This window comes from Cyprinodon tularosa, unplaced genomic scaffold (assembly GCF_016077235.1).
Source record: "Cyprinodon tularosa strain WSP-4 unplaced genomic scaffold, ASM1607723v1 ctg111, whole genome shotgun sequence".
In the NCBI taxonomy this organism is placed as follows: Eukaryota; Metazoa; Chordata; class Actinopteri; order Cyprinodontiformes; family Cyprinodontidae; genus Cyprinodon; species Cyprinodon tularosa.
Window position 1 is genome coordinate 862521 of NW_024037905.1, and position 16383 is coordinate 878903.

The following is a 16383-nucleotide window of genomic DNA, read 5'->3' on the forward strand; positions in this document are numbered from 1 at the left end:
TAGGATTTTCATAAAACTTGGACAATATTATTGTCTGTTGTAGCAACTAACCCTTTACACAATCCTCACAAAAGTATTCAGTACCAGATGGTTCCCCTATAATCTCTCATAGTCTTATTCGGCATCTTCATTCACACTCTCATTCTGATGGCACAGGAAACGGAAATATGAAGCAGAATAAAGGGTGCTTTGAGGAAATATTTTAGGGTTTTATAAAAATGGAAGATTTATTGATAGTTGTAGAATTTCTCTTAATAAATGAGTTATTTTCCGGGTCATATAATTTCTTCCATCTTACAACGTTGGCACACACCGTAGGATTTCAAAAACCATTAGGGGACTTGTAGATGTCAGTCATCAGTGCCTCATAAAAAAAAAACAGTACAGATTTAGTGTCAGACTTTCAATTTCAGATGCCATGCCTAGGCACTAATTACTGCCATTTGTTTGTGTAACAGAATCATGTAAATCATCAGAGATATTTGGCCAAGAGGGCCGCAGCAATAGCTGGCATTCTTGCTTTTTATCTATGTGAAATATGGTAATGAGGAGGATAAGGGAAAGTAAGACAGCTGTCAAAGAAATAATATTTTGAAAAAGAGAAAAATATTCAGAATTCAGGGACAGAACTTTTTTTGTCTGTTTTTTTTTTTTTTGTTCTTCCCCTTGAAAGTTTGACACCACATTGTTAGATGTGTTAGCTTTGAAGTTCAAAAGGTAAACCTAACAAGCATTAGACCAGTGCTGAAGTGCACTGAGGGGGATAAGGTTCCAGGACTTCATCCAATGGGTTTTTTTAAATAAAAAAGTTAATGTTTCTAAATCTAAAAGTTTAAATATGATTGTTTGTAATTTTACCTTAGAGATTCACCTACTGATCAGCTGAATTTGGGTTAATAATATAAGTCAGGTTATGGCTTAAAGTCACTGGTTGACTGTGGAAGTTGAAGCTCTGGACCTTTGAGTTGAATACTGAGGAGCAGATGACCCCATTATGATACCAATACAATATCTGATTCTTTCACAGACATAACTCGATCAGCTTTGTAGTGTTACCACCATCCACTAGAGGGAGCTGCTGTTCATTCTTAAGCGGAGGCTTAAGGGCGAATTTTGCGAACTTCTGCAACTGCACACATCTAATGTTGCTTGCGTCTGGTCTCGAACCAGTTTTGCTGGTAGGCTTCTGCAACGTCGGTTTGGAATTTCTAGGAACGCACAGCAGTTTCCCGCCAAAGTGCTAGGGGGAGCCTTTTCTAGAACTCACGAGAACTTCTTCGGCGGCGCCGGCTGGTGTGTTTATTTTCCAATACAACATGTCTGAGGCGTCATACAAGTGGTTGTACTTCAAAACCTCCTTGATCAACCTTCTGTCATGGTTATCCATTGTTGTTGATACTCCTTGGTTTTTAAAAAATGGAGCGCTCCGGCACCGAATCGAGAAGGATGACCACACAGACAGCCGGAAAGGCATACCAATGACCAATGATAGCTGCTTTTTGTGCACTTCCGCTTGAGGTCTGCACGGGTTTGCGACCATTCGACGTGTAGTCAGGATTTTTATGGAAGGTGCGCAACGACTGTTGCAGAATCCTGCTTGGGGGGCGTGGTCGCAAACAGAGACAGATTTGACGGTTGCAGAGGCTATGCGTCAGAAGCATAAATTGGCCTTTACTGCTATTTGCTAGAGAAGTAATTCCAGAGCTATGCTGGAGCAGTAATACAAATAGATCCAGGGTCTGTTCCAAGATTAATTACACTAAATGGTGACAAGTATGCAGAATGTACTTTAAGCTGTTCTGTTTGGGTATATTAACACTTGATAAACTACCTGTTAACTACATAGCAACAAAGGTATCACCCAGCATTGAATGCTGCACTAAAAACAGAGAGCTACACTCACCGGCCACTTTATTAGGTACCCCATGCTAGTAACGGGTTGGACCCCCTTTTGCCTTCAGAACTGCCTCAATTCTTCGTGGCATAGATTCAACAAGGTGCTGGAAGCATTCCTCAGGGAGTTTGGTCCATATTGACATGATGGCATCACACAGTTGCCGCAGATTTGTCGGCTGCACATCCATGATGCGAATCTCCCGTTCCACCACATCCCAAAGATGCTCTATTTGATTGAGATCTGGTGACTGTGGAGGACATTTGAGTACAGTGAACTCATTGTCATGTTCAAGAAACCAGTCTGAGATGATTCCAGCTTTATGACATGGCGCATTATCCTGCTGAAAGTAGCCATCAGAAGTTGGGTACATTGTGGTCATAAAGGAATGGACATGGTCAGCAACAATACTCAGGTAGGCTGTGGCGTTGCAACGATGCTCAATTGGTACCAAGGGGCCCAAAGAGTGCCAAGAAAATATTCCCCACACCATGACACCACCACCACCAGCCTGAACCATTGATACAAGGCAGGATGGATCCATGCTTTCATGTTGTAGACGCCAAATTCTGACCCTACCATCCGAATGTAGCAGCAGAAATCGAGACTCATCAGACCAGGCAACGTTTTTCCAATCTTCTATTGTCCAATTTCGATGAGCTTGTGCAAATTGTAGCCCCAGTTTCCTGTTCTTAGCTGAAAGGAGTGGCACCCGGTGTGGTCTTCTGCTGCTGTAGCCCATCTGCCTCAAAGTTCGATGTACTGTGCGTTCAGAGATGCTCTTCGGCCCACCTTGGTTGTAACGGGTGATTATTTGAGTCACTGTTGCCCTTCTATCAGCTAGAACCAGTCTGGCCATTCTCCTCTGACCTCTGGCATCAACAAGGCATTTCCGCCCACAGAACTGCCGCTCACTGGATGTTTTTTCTTTTTTGGACCATTCTCTGTAAACCCTAGAGATGGTTGTGCGTGAAAATCCCAGTAGATCAGCAGTTTCTGAAATACTCAGACCAGCCCTTCTGGCACCAGCAATCATGCCACGTTCAAAGTCACTCAAATCACCTTTCTTCCCCATACTGATGCTCGGTTTGAACTGCAGGAGATTGTCTTGACCATGTCTACATGCCTAAATGCACTGAGTTGCCGCCATGTGATTGGCTGCTCAGAAATTAAGTGTTAACGAGCAGTTGGACAAGTGTACCTAATAAAGTGGCCGGTGAGTGTATATCACAGTTCATATCCCATTCATAGTTCTATATTCGGTAACCTAGGTTTCTTTTTTGTTATAACATATAAATATGTCTTTTTTAAAACCTTTTTTAAGACAAACTTCTTTGCTTATCCAGTCGTGTATAATAAAATGTAAAAAAATGTAATGATGTACTGCTTTATTTTGAGCATATTCTAAAAATAAATATTAAGACCCCTATTGAAATGGAAAGGTCCACTTGAGAAAAGAAAAAAATTAGATAAAGAAAAGGCTGCTTTTAATTAATTGGTATTTAATCAATAGGATCAGTCATCATTAGATTAATTTATTGACCGATTACTTGCAGCCCTATACACCTTCAAACACACATCATATCTTTGCTATCACACCTATAGTAACAATAATAATAATAATAATGATTCAAAAATCCCTTCCTACTCTTCTTAAAATGTGTTTTCGATGCTTGGCTGCCTTAAAAATGTTTTTAGTAGAGGTAATATGACCCCCCACCTGCTCTGGCCCATACCATCCCTGAATAAGCTGCTGTTTCCCGCAAGTGTCCTGCTTTTTCTGAGAATATTGTGTCCCTTGGTTGTTCACTGTTGCAATTTAGATCCAGACAACTGGCCCTAGCTGATAATGGCTTGACAATTTAATTTGCTGGGTATTAAAGAAGACTTGCTGTGTCTAGAATTAGAGCCTGTTGGTGGTATTTAAAAAATGGTCAAGATAAACTCTTTATCTTTAAATATACATTTACCACCAGATCCCAGGGTCTAGGGAAGATTGAAACAGAAAACAACCTCATGTTTCTTGGTACTTTTAAATTAGATTACAATAAACATTGATTTACATATGAATTTTGTTCTCTGGTCGGAAACAAATTAAGCTGTATCTTTGGATTTTGTTTTTTATGGTGCTTAGGAGACATTTCAAAACCTAAAGGTTTAATTTCTATTTTGTGAAAGCAGAGTCCTACCAGACCTTTACAATCAAGATTTTTTTTTTTTACTAAAAAATTTTTATGAAAATACAAGGCTGGTTATAAGATACAACACATCATGGCCTGATCTCGAACAAAGATTGACATCTATTGGTGTTGTATGGGACTCGAGTGAACCTTGAGTCAAAGCCACTATTTACTATTTACAAATGCAAAAATATAGACCAGCGCCTCCACAGCACTGACTACCAACTTAGATTACTTGCACTTTAAGGCCTCATCCAGAAGGTAACAAAAATCAGAGAATTTTCTAAAGCACTGCAGACCCTCCTTACCCAAGGTCAGTGTTCATGATGAAACAATGGGAAGGAGACAAAATGTACTGTAGCAAAAGTGCTATTTTTGGTCAGAACAGAAAAGAGATTATCAGGTTTAAAGAAAATATCTATATATCCAATGACTTAAAAAGATAAGTTAACTACTGAGGCAAAATATACTTTACATCGGGCATAAACGGAATAAGTATTTCAGGAAAAGATCCTTATGCTAGAGCACAAAGAGTCAAACATGGTGGTTGAAGTCTGATCATTTTTAGTTTGACAGCATTAAATCCTTTTAATGCACATATGGCTAAGGAATAAAGAATTGTACACATCTTCAAGAGCTCACTTCAGTTTTGCCTCTTACTTAAAGTTTACTGTTGGCAAAAAATAATTTTGGATGAGAACAAAATGCAATCCTTTTTATTATTTTTTTTAAACGGTCGTGGTGTGTTGAACTACTTTTTTTGTGTGTAGTTTCTTCTTTCTCAATTTCTTGTCTTAAAGGATGTCCATTCCAGCATTCGTTACACAATGGCAGTAGACCTGCACCTATTTGCCTAGTATGAGATTCCCAGATACCATCCCAGTGTTAGGGGTAGACATGAGGATGGGCTTTAATTGGCAGGGCCTGTTGCTGGCAATCTGCACCTGGCACTCATCCGCTCACATAATTGGCACTACAGTTTTCCAGCAGGAGGGCTAGGGTGTAAAATTGCTTCCACTGATGGATGGATACTGGAGTCCGGACAGCCTTTTTCTGACAAGAAAACTTGTACAGTCAATTTACTTCTTTGGCCTTACGGGTTGGTGGCTCCATTTATTACGCATATATTAATCGCCATTTGCTCTAAACATTCTGGAAAGTGACGCTAAATGATTTCAGATTTATGTGTCTAGAGAAAGGATTTAACCAGTGTATACTAAACAACATCTTCCATATTACTCTGCAGTCATGACGTGGATTTTTCTTTTTCGGCTGAGCTACAGAAAAAAAATAGATTTGAAAGGAAATGATTTAGGTTTGACTCTTGCTGCTCTTCTATGTTTCACTCAGCTTAGCAAGTGTGTTTGAGGGTTGAATTAAAGTCCTTTACTTTTAATGTGTGAATAATTCATTTTTATATAGTTGGGACAAATTCAACAAAAGGTATAAAGGCAAAAGCCCCTGAAAATGTAGGAGAAAACATTCAAAAAGCTGATTTCAGTTTACAATTTCCTTCTCAAATAAAGGCAATTGTTATTGATAATCCAAAACTACATAAAACATGTGATTGTAGCAACATTTAACTTAACAAACAAAATAATTACCTATTGTGCAGATACATGCACAATTATGGCCTGCTGGAGGTCATTTTTCAGGGCTCTGGCAGTGTTCGTCCTTTCACAAAGACGGAGGTAGCGATCCAGCTGCTCGGTTGCTGCCTTCCTACAGCCTCCTCCACATCTCCTGGTGTACTAGCCTTTCTCTTGATAGGGCCTCCAGCCTCTGGACACTACACTGATAGACACCGCAAACCTTCTTGCCACAGCTCGCATTGATTTGTCATCCTGGACGAGCAACACCACCTGAGGCACTTGTGTGGGCTGTAGAGTCCGTCTCATGCCACCACGAGTGTGAAAGCATCACCAACATTCAAAGGTTACCAAAAATTCAGCCAGAAAGCATATGTACTGAGAAGTGGTCTTTGGGCCTCACCTGCAGAACCACTACTTTATTGAATGTGTCTTGCTAATTGCGATTAATTTCCACCAGTTGTCATTACATTTGCACAGCAGCATGTGAATAGATTGTGAATTAGTGTTTCTTCCTAAGTAGACAATTAGATTTCACAGTTTGATTTCCGAGTTTGATTTAGTCAAAGTTATATTGTGATTATGTGTTGTCTTTTTTTTATTGTATACATGTATGTATACATATATATGCTTGTGTATGTATGTATGTGTTTATGTACATAGACTATCAGACTTGTATACATGAGCGCTGATTCAGGTAAAAAATTCACAAGCTGCAGCCAAATACCAAAGAGGTCTAGTGTTGGCATCATATCCTGAGGCTGTGTTCTTTCATACATGCACGTTTTCATTCTCACCTTCTTTTGCCATTGGTAATTTCTCCACATGTTTCTCTCTCACCAGTACTGGCTCTCATTAACTTCACACTTTAGAGATGGTAGACTTTCCTTTGCCCAAGGGTTGAAAAAAATTGGTCTGGGCATAAAGGGGGCGTGCAAGTGTGAGTTAAAACTCTTGCTTATAAGTGAACTTTCAATTAAACCTCTACTAAGACAGTCTTAAGTAGAAGGGACAGTGCTGTTGGAGTTTTTATGTGTGGAACACTACATTTCTAAGTTTAGATGCTAAATATCGTCTTTTGGCTGGAACAATAATAAGTTTTGTTCTCACAAAGCAAATACATATATGTGTGTGTGTGTGTGTGTGTGTGTGTGTGTGTGTGTGTGTGTGTGTGTGTGTGTGTGCGCGCGTGTGCGTGTGTGTTAAAGAGAATCATTTACAGAAGGATAGCCCTGGCTATAGAAATATGAACTTTTCCATAAAGAGCCTTTAGTCAATTACTGTAGCAGGATTAAATGCATTTCTTGCATTTTGCTAAACGTTTCAGCTTTTATTGTCATGTTACATACAGAGTATACAAAATAAAATTTAGTTTAGTACAGCTTTTTTCAGACATTTGATGTGCAACTTTGCAATAGTTGCACATCAACTCTCTTAATACCCTTGTATAACCCATGTTTTCAGATTACTTTATCTTCCTTACTGCATTACCCCAAATGTCTTGGTAATTGGCCCCCAGCTCCTCATCTCTCTCTTTTTTTTTGGTATCTCTTCTGTGCTGAATGTGACAGATGACTTAGGACCTTCAGAGGTAAGCTCCCCAGAGTGGGGGGTAAAGGCAACCTTAAAATGATCAATCAATCAGTTTACACCACAGGCGCCTGATCAGCCAATTAATCAATCTCTGAGCAAGCAGATGCTCCTCCTGTCTAGTGGGGGTTGAGGATTAGTGAAGTCTGCAACAAAAACTTGCACTATTAACAAAATAAATATTTGTTTAATCGTCAACATTTTGGCTCTCATGAAGTTAACTTTACTATTTTTCTAAACCTTTAATAAACCTTTTTTTTTTTTAGTTAGACTAAGACGGTACACTTAGGATACCTTCATGTTTGCACCAAATGGAAATCAGATGTAAATGTTTGGTTCCAGCCCCTGACTCAGCGTTCTTAAAGGAAAGTAGAACAAACAAGACTGTCAGTTGACTGATATTGCTGACATTAAACTATTTTGACCTTTATATAAGTCAGTAGTTAAGATGTATGTACTGAAATTGAAACACCTACATTTGCCGCCTACAGAACTTGCCCTTTGGTCTCTGTCCTAGGCAGGCCAGCCTTTTAACCTGCTTGGACATTGTACCATTGTTTATACAACTAAAAGATCCCTAAGGAAAAGACCTCTCTTGGCCATTTGTTATAATTGAGTTGTCATTATTTTACTAATTATTTTTTGTTTCTACAAAACAGCTCAATCTTTACTAAAAGTATGTACAGTATTTCTGTCATTGCAGCTATAAAGACCTGCAATGTTTATGTAATAAAAAAAAATATATATTTTAAAAGATTGCATAAAGATGGTGTCGTTATCTTCACAGTTGACATAAAAATGTCAACTGTGAAACTATGCAAAGCCCGGAATTTGCAGTCCCAAAAATACTTAGTATTTGGTAGGAGGTGAAAGCATGGAGGTATAAAATATTTTTAAATAAACTTTAACATTTTCATAATGAAATAAAGTCAAATGTTTGAACACACTTGTTATTGACAATATAAATGTGTAATGAAGACCTAAAAAAAATAAAGCAAAAGTACATTAGTTATGTGGCAAAAAGGAAAATTTGAAATACTTCAAAACATATTTTATATCTAACTGCCTCCCTTGTTCAGATGACTGCTTTTATATTCTCTCTCTGAACTTTGTGAGATATTCACCGGACTGGCATTGTATGTACTTGGTTAATTCAGGCTAGGAGAGTAACATTTTCTGCAGATAACAGGAAGGCTGAGTGAAGTCAAAGTATGGTAGGTCTGCTGTGTTTTATCGTTATGAAGTTTCAAGCTCTGCATGTTATGGGAAATGGTGCAGCATCTTGAAAAATATAAGTTAAAGCAAGGAAATATACCCTTTTGACACTTTGAAACTAGAGATAGACCAATACATCTGCTGGCAGATATTTTGGACCAGTATTTAGGTTTTTTAATGTATCTGCATTAGCCGAATCATGCCTCCGTTCTCCAATTAATTTGTGTATTAAGGCACCATGCCTTGAAATATGGTGAAGCACATGCATTGCCGCTCTCACCGTTTGTTATCCACTGTGAATTATTTATTTCATTTGTAAATTTTTTTTATTATTATTTACATTGAAACAAGCAATATTTCCATAAAAAAAACGAATGCTACCAGAAAGGCAACATGGACAAAATCACTTGGACTTTCTGCCTATATCTTTAGTTATAATCTTGAATGCATGAAGCTGTGATTACTGACGTAATGGAAATCTGTCTTTCTAAATAAAAAATTATATATATATAAAAAAAAAAAAACGAATGCATACTTAGAAGGATGTCCCTGTTTTAGAGAAAGCAATTAAAGGAGAATATTATGCTTGACACGAGAAATACTAATTCTTCTACTTTTAATAGTTTCATTACACCATAAACCCCTGGCTGTGTTTATAGAGCTGGGTTAATGATGAGTCAACCATCTATTAATGACATATCCTGCCACTTTAGATGTTCTGGCCTAACAAAGGTATTAGGCACATTCATGTTTTGTCAATTCTACAAATTATTGTGTTCACATAATTCTCCCAGTTCACTAGAACAATACAGAAGGAAGGACAAAGGGGCCAACTGTTGAGATCAATGTTATTTTATCTGGTCTTTGTTTATCAGTGAATAATTATGCCAAACTGTGTGAAATACCTGTTTTTGGCCTGTTACAGTTACCAAATAGGGAATATGACAGTAAAATACTGTTAGAAGTAACTGATAATTAAGCAGAACAAGAAAAACTGCTTAATGCATGGTGCTTTGCTTCACCATGAGGAGTTATTGCACCTTAAAATAGTCTTGTTGGAACGCCATTTGAACTCTGGGTGGGAGGAAGTGTGTATCCTTTGATGCCATCGGAGTTAAGCCTATTAAGTGACCGCACCATAATAGACGTGATTTTATCGCTCATACTCCTGAAATCTCCCATGGAGACTTATAACTGGCCATGAGCTTGAATGTTGCTGGTGCTCAGTAAATCCCTACGATGTTGTTAAGCAGCAAAATGGAATGACCTCCTGTGGAGTTTAACAACCTGTGCTGCCAGCTCCGATGTTTTACTGGTGATGTTAAATATCAAACAATTACTGCCCAGTAATGTCGGGTAATATTATTTTATACTGTCACCTTAAATGTAGCTGCAGCTCTTACATATCTGCTATAGTTTTATTGTATTTATTTTGACAACACGCCAAAGGTTTTTATGAAGATATGTCTGAAAAGTTGGGAATATTTTTATGCCTCTGATAAAAAAGAGAAACTTCCTTTTTATTAAACCTCCCATCTGATGTCTTGAAGTGTGAAATGTTCCCCAACAGCTGTCAGAAGAAACCCTCTCTTCTGCCAGCTCTGTAGTCATCCATATTCCATATTCACCCTGAATCCCTTCTCCATCCATCGTTTCATCCTGTCTACCCCGTGAACCCTCGCGTTTCTGCCTCCATCCATCTCCAACCTTCCACACACCACCTCCACTGTGCTAATTAACACCAGAGCACGGGCGTATTGTTGTGCCCCCTTGACCTCCCCACTGCCAGTGGGATCGTGCAGGACTTGCTGCTCACGGCTTCAGTATTAGTTTGTCATGGGCTCCTGTCGCACGTGAACGTGATAGATGGGCCCTGGTGAGCAGCTCTGACCCAACATGCTGCAGTGCGCACTTGGGTAGTGTGAGGGAGCATTGATTATGATGCTACTCATGACAGGGGTGAATCAAGGCAGGGAGGATGGTGGCAGAAAGGGGCATAAAAGAGAACAAGGTTATGGATGGTGTGAGGTTAGTTAATGTGATGAGATTTGATTTGTGCGCTATTGATCATGACATCTTGTAAAATTATTTTCACCTATCATGATTTATAAGCATCGAGCAGGCACTCGTTGAAACTAAACCCCTACATTGTATTACTTTGGAGGATTTCTGTCATTGAACCGAAAAATGAAAAATGTATCTGCGGTAAAATAAATAAATTAAATCAGTGTTGCTTTTAGCCATTATCAAGTTCCCCTTATAAAGTAGTGCAATATTCTTCTTGTATGGTATTGGGTTTATTGTAAATTAAAGCACAAGAATAAAATGTAATAGTCCTGCTACTGTGTAAGTTCTTGAAGTTTAAAATGTAATATACAGTACATTGCAAACATCTTCTTACTGCTTTTTTCCCCCGCATTTGATCATTTTACAACCACAGCTTAAATATTTGACTGGGTTTCATGAGGCACATAACATTGATGTAGAAGTAAAATAAATTGTAATTCAAATAATTTTACTGAAGTTTCTGAAGACCATAGTTTTGAATAAAGTAAATAAAATCAAAGCTGATCTACAGTCTGTTTTGTCACCACTGCTGCTAGATGTGCACTTTACAAATACTGTTTGGAAGAATGGCAAGATGAACTCATTGTTTAAAGAAAGTTTGGCTTTCTGTTTGCAACTAAACTTAAACTTAATGGCAAAATGGAAGAAAATTAGAGCGATACTTTGCTCCTTCACACCACTACCTCCTAGTTATGACCGCATCATGCTGTAGGAATGCAATTTTACAGCCATGAGAGGGAAGCTGTTTTGATTTGATTGAAAAGTGAGCTACTCTAATTGGAGGGAACCCCTTAAGGAAACCTTAAGCCGGACATACACTCTGCAATTTTTTTGCCTTTTTTTTTTGGGACGACTTTCCAGTCCTGCGAGAATTTTCCGCGTGCCCAACAAGGACTCTTCTTCTTCTGCCTCTAAGATGAAAACACAGAAGCATGGCGGGGGTGTGGTTGAAATTGAGTTCTTTCTGTAAAATTGACAGACTGTAGTAGCCACGTTTGCTCAGCCATGTCTTTGTCCAAATACATCATCGCCTTTTCTTTTTAGGGCTTTCAGCACATAAAATTGCAAAATCGAGCAGCGAGTTTCACTCTAGTGAGCTTCATATTGCTCTTCTACTGGTTTGGCCTCCCGATTGAGAGTCTCTGTAGTGCCATCTCTGTCCGGGGCTGAGTCTGATGTGGTTTTTGGACGTGCAGTGTGAGTAGGCAGATCGGATCAGTGCGTCGGGGTGCATCGTAAGCTGTTAACTCACACTGTACAATGAAACCCCGCGGTTTCGTCGTACAGTGTGAGCTGCAGCTACGAGCAATGACTGAAAAAAAATCTTACAGTGTATGCCCGGCTTTAAAGGCTGCAAAACATTTCAGAGTGGGGTCATGGTCTTTAATTGAAATGCTATAGGTCAGGCATAGGCAACTTCGGTCCTCAAGTGCAACTGACCTTCAGCTTTTGCACGCATCTAACCCAACACTCCTGAAACATCGAAAGATTAAAGGCCAATGGTCTGCTAAACTTACCAACATGCAGAGGAGATAATTGGTGTTTTGTTTCAGGTGTGTTGGAGCAGGAATGCATGCAAAAGCTGCTGGACAGTGGCAGTCTAAAACTGAAGTTGCATACAGCTGTTTTAAATCAAAGCATATGTCTTTGTTTGCTCGTAGAATGGCCAAGCCAAAGTCAAGAATATCACCAAGTTTTGAATGCTCTGCATGTATAAATTGTTTTAGAACTATCCCATGTTAATTTGTTCTTCTGGCATATTTAGTGTAAACTGTTATTTTGTGAACATTTGCATAAAAAAATAGTGCAAATTGCAACGTGGGTTATAAGGCCTTTTTCATAGTTATTGCAGAAGCTAAACTATATACGTACACTGCATGTAAAGAATTTAGTGCTGCTGACAGGTAAAGATTATTTTTATTTCAGTTCTCTTAGACACTTTGAGGGGGAAAAAAAGGAAATGTCAAAGCACTCGAAACGACAAAGCAGCTGGGAAGGAAAACGGACTATAAGGGAGCAATTCAGTGAGAGAACAGCCGGTGGGTGGGCGGGAGCTAAGGGAGGTGGGCTGACGCAGCAAAATCCACCTGTTCTCATCGCTCTCCCAGCTTCCCCTCCTCAGCTCCTTCCTGCTCCTCCTCCCCTTCCCCAGCCCTGCGCCCTTCTCAAACTGCGGCAGTCAGCTAATTAAAAAACACAGTTGTCCTTAATTATTCAGCGGCCGGCTAATTGATATTCACAGAGGCGATCACCGAGCCTAAACGATCCGTTTAATCTGACCACCACGGTCTCACTTTCAACCATGTGTCACCTCCAGCCATTTGCGCTACTGTACTTAATGCAAGAGGGAATAAGATCAAATGTTTGTCGATGTTAATATGGATTCCTGGGCTATAAGAAGAAATAGCAAGCTCCTTTAAAATGTGTATTCAGTGGGATATTTTTTTTCTTTTTGTGGTAACTCAGTATATCAAGTTTCTGTCAACTTTAATGAGAATAGTACAACTGTTTATCTTTTGTACTCTGATCTTTTTTTAAAGAGATTTAAAATCCTACATTATTCATATCACAGCTTTTACATTTTCACATATATACATTTTATCAGGTTACATCCACCAAGGTTACATCCGCTAACAGAAAAGCAGTTTTTAACATTTCTACAAGTGAAAATACAGAAAATGTGGAACATATTTGTATTCAGTTGAGCTCGGGACATGTTTCATTTTGATTACCTTGTTTTTTTTTTAACTTCCTTAGAAGAGCAGCTAAAGATAAAATGAATTGGTTTTACTTTTCTGTAGTCTTAGAAGCTTGTAACAGGTTGTCAGTTGGATTTAGTTAACAGTGCAATTCTAACATCCTGCTGGATGGTTAAAACTCACTAAAAGGTTTCCCCCTACTATTGCGCTATTTAGCTTTATATATCCTTTTATCTCCCAACATCTGTTACTGCTAAGGAAAGTCATCCCCAGGTCACAGCACTGCCAACCACTACCTGAAATGTAGATTTCTTATACTTCTTTGCATCTATGACTAAAATTTGAAATTTGGCCCTAACAATTCCCCCCCCTTTTTTTTTTTCCACAATTGACAGTTGGGTTCAGTTTTGTTCTAAAGGCTTTCCTGTGAATATATCTCCCAAAATGAGCTTTTGAGACCTTTAGTACTTTCAGAGTTCCTGCAAAAACATAGGATTCTACTCTCTATGACCGGTTCTATGTACACACAATCTTAATTTACCATATCCAGTTCTTTGTGTGTTCTTCACAGTCTGAAATATTATTAATCAGACCGTAAGTGTACACCTTGGAACACATTATGGTGTTTATTCACTTATCCTCTCTAATAAACCTCTAAAGACTTTGCATAACAGCTGAATTTGTACTTGATGTGCATACAAGTGGATTATAATTATAAACAAATTAAAAAAGGTGTTCGTTTCCAACTGATTTTATTTGTCAAAATAAAGGTGGTAGGAAAAAAGCATATTCGAAAACTTTTTATTTTTATTTCACAAATTTCCAATGAAATGTGCAAAGTTTCTGCTTGTAATGGGACACATTCTGTTGCTACCAACTGTAAAGGCCCCAGGTCTCTGTTTCTGACAGCCCCATAAACAAAGCACATTTTACCCTTTCCTTTTATGTCTTTTGGTCTCTTAAGTTCATTTCCATTATTTTGCTTCTTCCTTCCCCCCCAACCTTTACTGAAGCTCTCCTCCTCCACTAGCATCCACCTCTTTTTTCGGGGAACAAAAGGTGTATGGTCAGGGCTGAAGTCTGTCCCATTGTCTGGCCCTCAGTGTGATTAGATTATCTTTTAACTCTGCTGAATGGGATTAATCAATAAGAAATAATCCCGACATAATGTGTGTCGGTCTGGGCCTGTGTGTCGTCAAAGAGGAGGGTCAAACCGCCTGCATGGAAATTGAACACATGCACTGCAGCATGTACATATAGACACTCGCATTGACTCTGACAAAAGTGAATTAAAAAAAGAAATCCCTTGGTACACATTTCTGTCACAACCTCTCCTGTTTTAATGAGGCCTTTAGTCGCCCTTTCAGCACACATTTATCTCTCAGCCCGCTCTCTGTGGGCACAGCTGCTCAGGCTGCTGTGTGTGCACGTGGTGATTTGTGTTCTGCAGATCAGCGTCTGAGCTTTTTGTTTGCGTCGCAGCATCTGCGTTTTGCCTTTTGCTGCAAAATCTGCACTTGCCAGTAATACACTGAGTTTAGACACACTCATGACCAATTCTACCCCTTTTCTCATTACTCCTTCTTTCTCCTAAGGCTAAATTGAGCTGTTTGGGGGAAGACAGTTTTGTGGAACCTTTGCAGTGTAATCCAGACATTTGAGAACTTTTCCATCCTCTCCTAGAGGCAGTGTCGCAGGCTCAGAATCGATAACAGCTTCTTTCTACTGCAGTAACTCCATAATTTTTAAGGTATACTTCAGGGCACATTCAGCCAGCACTATGATTGTGGTATAACTTTAAAGTTATTTTATTGTGCTCCAGATAAACAAAACTCTAGCTATAAGGGGTCCAAATAGAGAGCACAGTTTGACCAAAGCAATAAAGCTAGCTAATGTTGGGTCGTTTTGAGGGCACATTGGAGACCTCCATTCTGCAGTTGTTTTCCACAGTATTGTCTTGTGTGTGATAAAGCGTTACCCTGGAGTTAGTTTTATTCACTGTCTGGCACCATAATGAAGGTGTGTGACTTTGTGGTGATGTTTTCTGTCTCGGTTGTATAAGCGAGTTTGGAGTATCCCCTTGACTTTGAAACTTCCCCCACTCATCTCATGTGACGAACGCTCCTCCCTGAGACTCCTCATCACAATACATGCAGCATACCGTTTCGCCTGAAGTGTGTTGAGTAGCTACACTCAGATGGTTATCAGTGTAGTGAAGATTGGATGGGCTAAGGCAATTTTTATATATATAGTATTTTTTTGTTGCTCTATTCCCAAGCTTCCTATAGTGTTCAAACTCAGAGCTTCAAGGCTGCACCTCAGTGACTGTTTTCCACAAACAAAACTGTTCTGCAGTAATCTTGTGTACAACTGTAAATAGCCATACATTGTAGGAATGCATTAACAGTTTCTGGTTGCATAGCACACATGTATTAAGAGTGCATGCAGAGGTTTGTGTATTTGCCAGTGATGGTGTAAACTTGAAGGATGAAGTATGAGCATTGAAGCAGAACAGGGTGGCAGCTCGTCACCCCTGACATTTGAATACTAAACCTTTTCCAAATGTCACTTTGAAGAAAAGAATAAATCAATGTCTACTTACTCTTTTTTCAATGCCTGCCTTATTCAGGAACTTGAGCAGAAGGTGAGTCTTTTTTTCTTCTATATTACTTCCAGTTTGTTTGATTTGATGCATTTTCTACCTCTGTCAGAGCTACTTTTATAGTTAGTTTGTTAGTTTGCTCTTACGGCTTGGTTAAACTTGGCTGGTAGGCTAATCTTTTATCTTGTAATACTGTTTTGACTGGTTAATGTTTCGATTAGTCTTTGGAGCCTCCACCGGGTGATGTTTTTTTCCCTGTGAGAGGTGATACATCAGGTCTTATCTGTGCTGTATGTCGCAGAGAAAGTCAGGCGTACATTTAGTGAAGGTCACAGTGGATGGGAGGACAGCAAAGATAGGTAGCTTAGGTAAACCTATATGGCAGAACAGAATACATGTTTGCCCTGAAAAAGTGATGCTATCTTCTTGTCCTGATAGTTTGGCTGAAGAGCAAGCACAAGAACCTGCCAAGGCTCCATCACGCTTGTATTTAAAAAACTTGTGTGTATTTTCTGCACATCAACTTTTAAGTTATGCACATATTTCT

General features: G+C 39.1%; 1 protein-coding gene across 3 annotated transcripts in view; it reads left to right on the forward strand.

Annotated features, from left to right (window-relative positions):
* Positions 1 to 16383, forward strand: part of chchd3a (coiled-coil-helix-coiled-coil-helix domain containing 3a) — a 108310-nt gene that overhangs the window by 47983 nt on the left and 43944 nt on the right. For 2 of the 3 annotated variants that reach the window (XM_038298555.1, XM_038298548.1), the window contains exon 6: positions 15864 to 15878. The exons of the other annotated variant lie outside the window; for it this stretch is intronic. In XM_038298555.1, the coding sequence (XP_038154483.1) occupies positions 15864 to 15878 (15 nt within the window). The remainder of the gene's footprint in view (positions 1 to 15863; positions 15879 to 16383) is intronic. 3 annotated transcript variants of the gene reach the window in all.